General features: G+C 33.3%; 1 protein-coding gene across 1 annotated transcript; it reads left to right on the top strand.

The window, feature by feature from the left end:
• Positions 1–1,695: 1,695 nt before the first annotated feature.
• On the top strand, positions 1,696–3,326 carry LOC131639533 (uncharacterized). The gene has a single exon (XM_058910024.1). The coding sequence runs from the start codon at positions 1,944–1,946 to the stop codon at positions 2,223–2,225; it is 282 nt and encodes a 93-aa protein (XP_058766007.1). The 5' UTR covers positions 1,696–1,943; the 3' UTR covers positions 2,226–3,326.
• Positions 3,327–9,405: the final 6,079 nt, after the last annotated feature.

Here is a 9,405-nt window from a genome sequence, read left to right as displayed (position 1 = left end):
TGACATTATTTGTCATTGTAGAGAGTTGTTCCTTTCTCATTATAACAACTTTAATATTGAATTTATTAAGAGGTGGATGAATGTGGTTGTTCGTAGCCTTAACAATCTTTTAAATTTTGATAGAAATATTATGTTGTGTCAGAGTGTCATCAAGAAGAAATCAAAACTACGAGAACGATTGATTTTTTGAATAAACAAAAAAAATTTATTAGGTTTTGACGAAAGAGAGAGAAAAAGAATAAATATTAGGATTGATTGTAACTGTTTTTCTCTTCACTTACTCAATAAAGATATACAGATTATAAGTGAATAATAATAATCAACCTCCTCTCAATAACCTGAGAGAACTAGTCTATTTATAAACTACTAAGCTAACTTAAGCTACCAGCTAACTTAAACGGTTAGACTAAACAAAGAGACTCAATTCAACATGCTAACAAACCTAGCATTATCGACTGCGACATGATAAAATACAATTCGATTACAATATACACTACTTTGACATCAACATATGAACAGACTTCAGCAACACGCTCAATCTCTACCGAACCAAGAAACTGTCCCTATCAAGATACTAAATCTCCCTTATCATATTGTATTGAATTTCTTTTGATTGATTAGGATTAATAATAGCTAAAAGTTTTCTCCTTGAAAAAACAAATATATTGTATATTGAATAGATTGAATGAATTTACAATTAAATAGATCGGATAAATTCTAAATTAAAAATTGTCATGTCTAATTAGAGTAGATAGTTTATCTAACTTTGTTTCTTCCTAAAATTTACCTTCTAAGATTTTTAATTCATTACTGTCTTCTAAATTTGAACTATATGTGCCAACCATGTTTTCTTCGCCATATTTTCTTCCTACATGTTTTCTAATCTACTTTCTTGGAGGAACTTTACCCTCCACCAAAAAAACTCTTATTTCAAAGAGAGGGACCACTATGGCCAACTAGTTTATCTTTAACATCAACAAGTTGTCCCAAAACCATATCCCCCAAAGTACAAAAAATCATGTACCATGTTGAGAAAACTTTAAAAACTTTTTTGATTATTTAAAAATCCAATAGCTTAATTATTATTATTATTAGTATTAGTTATTAACTTACTTAATCATTATAATAATATGCATATCTATCCGTATCTTGGGTTTCTTCAAGGTTCAAGAAAGGAATATAGCTAGACAGATAACCATGAAAGTCTTATTTAGTGGAGAAAATGGTACTTATCTATGCCACCACATAAGTCTCAATCACATTTTAGTATTAGCATTGATTCCCCAACATAGACTATATTTGTGGGGAATATATACAACTTTGCATCTAACATTGATTACTTCTTACCATTCACCACATGCAATGTCTATATAAAGAAAAATCATTGGACTGTAATTCATGATTCTCTCTTCAACTTACTCATCCAAATGATTGATTAGAGAATCATCACTATTTTTGATAATAATAATATCTTAAGCTATAGCTCACATTTTTGTCATTTAGCTATGTACCAAAAAAATAAATAGAACTATATCTAAAAAAGCTTGTAAAATAGTAAATGAGTATATGGATATAGCAAATCTAATATAAAGTTGTAAACCTAAAATATTTTTTCAAGACTATAGTTGTACTATTAGGTAGGTTTGTCGGCATGTTTTGCATGAATAGACCCTACATATAATTATGAATGAAAAAAAAAAATTATGCTAGTGTTAGTTGGTTGGCTCTTTATATTAAAAGATACCTTTGGTGATAAACACAAGCACTAGCAACATCACCACTTAAATACCACTATTATCAATCAAGTCTCATAAATAGAGGTTGTTGACACTTTCAATCAATATACTCAATTTCTTCTTCAAACTTCATCACATAAAAAAAAATATCCTTCAAGTTAATTAATCAAGAGTGAGTGAGAGAGAAGATAAATTAATCTTGATAGGATGAAGAAGAGTTCTAAGGTGGCAGATGAGAACATGTATGAAGGAGGAGAAAGGGGGGTTGAAGTAGCAATATTTGGAGGTGAAGGTGAAAGAGGAAGAAGACAACATGGGTGGAGTGTTATTTTTGCTATTCTTCAAGCTCCAATTTCTATACTATCATGTGTTTCTAATCCTCGTGTTAATGGTTCTGATGGCGTTTGGACTTCTGGTGAATTTGCACAAATTTCTGAGATCAATCATATTATGGTAAATGATAGTATGAGATATGCAATTTTGATGTAGAAAAAAATGTAAACATTTATTTAATATGTTGTCATCTAGAGTAACTTCTCTTATTTCAATTTAATTTTATTATATTATTATATTGTTATATTATATATATTTATACTCCACTGGATCATATTACATTAGATTATTAAACGGTTTAGCCAAAAAGATCTTTGTTTTATATTGGTTCTATTATTGGGATGGTATAAATTTAATGTTTGCTTAAACTTTTTACATGTTAAGCAAACTGTTTATTATTATCTAAATATGTTGTTTATAACTTAGATTGTATGTGGATTGAAGAGAGACCACGTTGTATTTTTGTAATCCTTGCTTACATTTATTGTTTGACTTTTATTTATTAATAAAATTATACTTGACTTAAAAAAATAAGTCATGAAATTGCAATTATTTGTCATTTTGTTCTTAACTTTACTTTTTTTTCCCTCAACTTTATCATTCTTTTTGTATTAATCCCTATATTTAAATACTTATAATATACACTACAAGAAAACTGCCCATTAGAAAACTTTCTAATAACTATTTTTACCATGCCATTCGACTTAATAAATTTTTTTCATGACATTTGATCCTTTTATTTTTTTAAATGATAATTTTATAGCAAGGTTTTGGGAATCAATAATTGAATGGTTAGGATTCTAAAGTGTTATGTCGAATGAATTGGGCGATCAAGCATTGTTTTTTGGAAAAGAAATCATTGTAACAAAGACACGTCATAAAAAATAAAGGGGACCAACAAAAATTTAGAAGTTATAGAAAAAATAGAAAATAAAAAATCTAATCTTATTAAAGGAGTGATTCAAAGTTAATTCTGATCAAAATACAAAGAATTAAAAGTGCCATCATATTGAAAGTCTTTCATAACTCAAACGCATTGCGAAAGTTTTTGGAATCGTTTTGTTGAAAGTAACTTGTTGAAAAAGCACATTTGGAAGTCTGGAAAAACAAATTGTCAAAGAGGAAATCGATTATCCAGTTTGGGGAAATCGATTTCTGGAAGCTTGTTCAATTTTTTTGCTTTTTAAGTTGGGGAAATCGATTACCCCTGTTTGCTTTTTTTGCTTTTTATCGTGTTAATGGTTCTGATGGCGTTTGGACTTCTGGTGAATTTGCTCAAATTTCTGAGATCAAAATGATAGTATGAGATATGCAATTTTGATGTAGAAAAAAATGTAAACATTTATTTAATGTTGTTCATCTAGAGTAACTTCTCTTATTTCAATTTAATTTTATTATGTTATTATATTATTATATTATAGATATTTATACTCCTCTAGATCATATTACATTAGATTATTAAACGGTTTAGCCAAAAAGATCTTTGTTTTATATTGGTACTATTATTGGGATGGTATAAATTTAATGTTTGCTTAAACTTTTTACATGTTAAGCAAACTGTTTATTATTATCTAAATATGTTGTTTATAATTTAGATTGTATGTGGATTGAAGAGAGACCACGTTGTATTTTTGTAATTCATGCTTACGATTTATTGTTTGACTTTTATTTATTAATAAAATTATACTTGACTTAAAAAAATAAGTCATGAAATTGTAATCATTTGTCATTTTATTCTTAACTTTACTTTTTTCCCCTCAACTTTACCATTCTTTTTTTTTTATTAATCCCTATATTTAAATACTTATAATATACATTTTAATAACTATTTTTACCATACCATTTTTTTGGTTTAAAATTTACATATGTTTATAAGATTTAAATGAAATTCATACAATTTAAATTAATGAGTATTATTTATTTCATTCATTCTTACTTTGTTAAGAGTCTCACATCGGACAATATATAGCCTGAACATGTTTTAATAAGTGGGGGCAATTCTCACCATACAAGCTGATTTTGTAGGGTTGAGTTAGGCCTAACCCACACTTCTTAACATGGTATCAGAGCTTCGTCTAAGATTCGGTGGACCACCTACTATCAGGTTTCCGCTATCGGGTCACCCACAATTCATTTCCACGTTTCAGTTGTCTAATCCTGGGCGTGAGGGGTGTGTTAAGAGTCTCACATCGGACAATATATAGCCTGAACATGTGCTAATAAATGAGGACAATCCTCACCATACAAGCCGGTTTTATAGGGTTGAGTTAGGCCTAACAATACAAGTCATTATAGTTTTTTAAACATAGTATAATGAAATTTTATTTGATTAGAATATCATGAATTTTAATTCATGTATCTACAATTACATATCTCTAAATAATTATCAATTGAACTAATTTAAACTGAACAATAATTTTTTTAAAGAGGATTTGGATGCTCACATTTACAATATATAAGTATAAAAAATTTATATTATTTTCTTGCCGATATTCAGTATTAAATGAATAAAAATAATTGGAAAAATAAATTATTTAAAAAATTTCAAAGCATGTGTGCGGGTAAAAAAAATTATTAGGGTTGTTTTTTTTAATACAAATGATGATTAATGTTAAGAGCAATATACAATTTATTTTTATTTTGTATTTTTTTTATCTGTGATCAGATGTATCTTATGATTTATATTTATTGTTGAGAGAGTATGTACACATTTTATAGAGGATTCCGATCCTTAATTAGAGTGACTTATTCAAAAACAAATTTATGAATTTACTCTTTAAAAATATCATTTTAGAATTAATACGCAAATTTTATATAAACCAAGAGATAAATTGTAATAAATTAAATGTCATTCGTATTGAAGAGTAATTCATATTCAGAAGATGAGCATTAGAAGTTCTGATGTGGGCTGATCTTCTGATGGTTACTCAGAAGATAGTGTTGACCAGAAGTTCTACCTTCTGGGTTCTGTTAGCTTAGCTATTTAGTTAGTAAGGGTATTTTAGTATCTCCTAGTACTGTACAGTTTGTACCATAAACTTGTTCACTAAGCTTAGCTTTTAGGGCTGAGGTGGCAATTTGCTTTTTTTTGTATAAATAGTCTTGTAGTAGCTATCATTAATTGTAGACAACACAAGTAGTAGAATACATCAGTAACATTTATTCTCTCATCTCTTTTTGCGCCGTTATTCTTTTGTTTATTCTCTTTGTCATCATCTTTCATTCTTGTGCACCAACAATTGGTATCTAGAGCTCCGGTTCCAAACACAGGAAAACACGAGTGAACGTGAGTTTGTGTGACTGTGTGATTGATTTTGTTTCCGGGAAACAAAGTTGTGTTAAATCACATTTTTCTTGGTTGTTTGTGGGTTGGGAAACACTGTGTGAGTGTGAGTGAAATCTATTTTTTCTGCACAAGTTTAAAGATGAGTGGAAGCAACTTGAATACCAAACTTCCAGTTCTTGATGGTAAAAACTGGAATAGATGGATGATTCAAATACGTGTATTATTTGGTGCTCAAGATGTTCTAGATCTTGTCACTGAATGATATGTTCCGATTGCAGCGGATGCAACAGAAGAACAAAGAGATGCGCAAAGAGAAACAAGGAAGAGAGATCAAAAGGCGTTGTTCTTCATCCATCAGTGTGTGGATGTGAATGTGTTTGAGAAGATTGTTGATTCTTTGACGTCTAAAGAGGCGTGGGATATACTGGTCAGGTGTTACGGTGGTGACGTATCAGTGAAGAAGGTGAAGCTTCAATCCCTGAGAAAGCAATATGAGAATCTCAACATGAAGAACAATGAGAAAGTTTCTGAGTATATCTCTAGAGTGATTTTGATCACTAATGAGATGAAGGCTTGCGGAGAAACCCTTTCTGAACAAGTAATCATAGAGAAGATATTGAGGTCACTTACTCCTCAATTTGATTATATTGTTGTATCTATTGAACATTCTAAAGATCTGGAAGCCATGAAAATAGAAGAGTTGTAAAGCAGTCTAGAAGCACAAGAGTTGCGTCTGACTGAAAGAACTTGTGAAAGGGAAGTTGAGCAAGCTCTGAAAGCTTCTTTTGTCAAGAAGGACCAGAAGCATTCTTGGTCAGAGTCCAAGAACAGACGTGGTGATAGATTCTAGAAGGAAGCCTCAACTTTTGATGAGAAGAAATATCAGAAGGAAAAGGAGAAGAAGAAAGTTCAATGTTACTGTTGCAAACAGTTTGGCCATTTTGCTAGAGACTGTTTGGCAAACAAAGGAAGGAAATCAGAAGAAGCAAATATAGCTAGAGGTGATTCAGATAATGAACCTCTGTTATTGATGGCTTCAGAGTCTGACGGAAGATGTGTGTCAGAGTGGTGGTATATGGACACTGGGTGTTCAAATCACTTGACTGGAAACAAGCAATGGCTGATAGATTTTGACTCTGAAAGGAGGATAAAGATCAGATGTGCTGATGATAAGTACCTTTATGCAGAAGGAATGGGAAATGTCAAAGTCAGAGTGAAGAATGGGAAGAATGTTCTGCTCAAAGATGTTTGGTATGTTCCTGGAATCAAAAGCAATCTGATGAGTGTGGGTCAGCTCATTGAAAAAGGTTTCTCAGTTGTTATGAAGAACAACCTCTTGAAGTTGTATGATTCCAATTAGAAGTTGATTATGCAATCTGAACAGGGAAGCAACAGAACATTCAAGGTGAATGTAGAAACAGCTGAAACAGAGTGTCTGAGTGCAGAAGGCTCAGAAGGTGATAGTAAGCTATGGCATAAGAGGTTAGGGCATTTGAACTATAGAAGCCTGGGGCATCTAAGTTCTAAGAAGCTTGTACATGGCATTCCAAAGATTGTGAAGCCTGAGAAGTCATGTGAGGTATGCATGAAAGGCAAACAACCCAGATTGCCATTTGTATCAGAAGTTGCTCCAAGAGCAAAGCATGCTCTGGGAGTAGTGCACTCTGATTTGTGTGGACCATTTCCAGAACTTTCACTTGGAGGAAATAGGTATTTTGTGTCTTTTGTGGATGAGTTCACAAGAATGACGTGGGTAACACTTATCAAGTTTAAGACTGAGGTGTTCATAGAATTCCAGAAGTTCAAGGTGAAGGCTGAGAATCAGAGTGGTCAGAAGATAAAGATTCTCAGAACGGATGGTGGAGGTGAGTATAACTCTACAGAATTCCAGAAGTTTTGTGATGATAATGGAATTGAGCATGAGGTTACTGCTCCTTATACTCCTCAACACAATGGTCTGGCTGAACGAAGAAACCGTACTTTGCTTGATATGACGAGAAGTATGCTAAAAGAGAAGAAGCTTCCTCACAATCTCTAGGGAGAAGCTGTTGCTACTGTAGCATATATGCTCAACAGGTGTCCAACGAAGAGGCTGAAGGAAATTGTTCCTTTAGAGAAGTGGACTAAAGAGAAACCGAGTGTTAGTCATCTGAAGGTTTTTGGTTCTGTGTGTTACAAACACGTTCCAGAAGCTAGAAGGAAGAAGCTGGATGATAGAAGCAAAGTGATGTTATTGGTGGGGTACCACAGTACAGGTGCATACAAGCTCTATGGTTCAGAGACTAACAAAGTTGAAGTCAGCAGAGACGTCATTGTGAAAGAATCAGAAGTTTGGGATTGGAGAGAGTCTCAACCAACTTCTGATGTAGAGATAACTTTTGAAGAAGAGTTAGAGTCAGAAGATGAAGAATCTTCTAAAGATGAGTCAGATGGTGAATCTGATTCTGATCCAGATTCTGATGATGATCCAGAGTCTGGTGGTAGTCATGATTCTGGAAGGGAAAACTCTGAAGATGTGAAGTATGGAGGACAAGCTTCTGGAGATGATCATGAAGGTGGTGACTCTAGAGGTGGTAACTCTGGAGTAGTTGACTCTGAAGTAGCTCAAAGGCCACAAAGAGTCAGAACTATACCTAGAAGGTTTGCAGATTTTGACATGTTGCAAGACACAGAAGTTAACTCAGAAGGAGATGTCATTCAGTGTGCCATGTTAGTAGACTCTGAACCAGTGAGTATAGAAGAAGCGCTCAAGAAGAAGGCTTGGCTGAATTCCATGAAAGAAGAACTTGAGGCTATAGAAAGAGACAAGACTTGGAAGCTGACAACTTCCAAAGAAGAAGAAAGCCATCAACGTCAGATGGGTTTTCAAGGTAAAGCTGAAGCCAGATGGGTCAGTTGGTTCCCACAATGCCCTCAAAACCCCTAATTCCCAACTTTTTGCTCCTTGAAGATTCTTCTTGAATTTCTTTGGTCAAATGACTTTAATATCCATGTATTGATGATATTGATCCTTGAAAGTCATGGTTTGACCAAAAATCTTAAAAGTCAAAGGTGATCCCATACAGTTGACTTTTTCCAGATAAGGTGAGATTTGGACTTTTGTGCAGAATCAAGATCTTCTCCTCAAATGAGTGATGTAAATGGGTTATATTGAGGTGGTAGAGGTTCTTGAATCATGTCTTGAGTTTTGGATCCATGCCCTGATTAAAAGTCAACTATCCAGATGAATTAGGTTAAAAACCCTAATTGTCAACCAGATGAAATTGGTGACTGTGGATCTTGAATTGAGGTGTGATGTCCAGTGGATCTTATTGTATGGACCATTTGAAGATGATTGAAGTCTTTAATAGATGTCTTGGAGCTTTTTAGGGTTTCCCAAAGGTGATCCCTGATTTTAGTCCTTGATAGGCTAAAAAACCCTAGTCTGGTGACCTGAGTAAACCTGTACTCAGATGACTGAGTGTCTAATCAATCATAAGTGAATATAAAAGTGAAGCTTTTGAGTCCTATGATTGTGTTAGAGACCAATCCTTCTATTGATTGATCCTTTGCCTGAATTTTCTTGCCTTTGAACATCCTTGATTAAATGCCAGATGAAAAAGTGACTGTTCTGGGTAGTTGCTTTGACCTGATGAAAATCCTGAAGATGTGTCATCTCAGGGGGGTCAAAAATTAGGGTATGACAGATGCCGCTATTTAAGTTTCTTTTATCTGGAGGGAGAGAGATTGATATCTCGATCTCTCCTGCGTGAAAGAGACTTAAATATCAAAGAATGCCCGAATTTTGGGCGCTCCTGAGATGTTGTAATTGATAAAATCCTTTCATAACTTGATCCCGTTGTCGCACTCGGTGGGGGGGTGAGGAGACAAACTCCTGTAGAAATACTTGATATGGATTCTGTTGAATGGATGGCAGTGTAGAATGCTCAATCCATCTTTTTAAACTAAGTGTTGACACTTAGAAAAAGGTGCACAACTTCCCCTTGTTTCGGATGTCTGTACCTTGAAACTGGTCTCAGTTGTGATTTTAGACAATATCTTAGATAAAGA

This window comes from Vicia villosa, unplaced genomic scaffold (genome assembly GCF_029867415.1).
Source record: "Vicia villosa cultivar HV-30 ecotype Madison, WI unplaced genomic scaffold, Vvil1.0 ctg.002683F_1_1, whole genome shotgun sequence".
Classification (NCBI taxonomy): Eukaryota; Viridiplantae; Streptophyta; class Magnoliopsida; order Fabales; family Fabaceae; genus Vicia; species Vicia villosa.
The sequence above is the reverse complement of the archived record's forward strand: the minus strand, read 5'-3'. Positions and strand labels throughout refer to the sequence as shown.

Bases quoted from the DNA above. Each gene is read 5' to 3' on its own strand.
- LOC131639533 (XM_058910024.1), top strand. From the start codon at position 1,944: ATGAAGAAGAGTTCTAAGGTGGCAGATGAGAACATGTATGAAGGAGGA.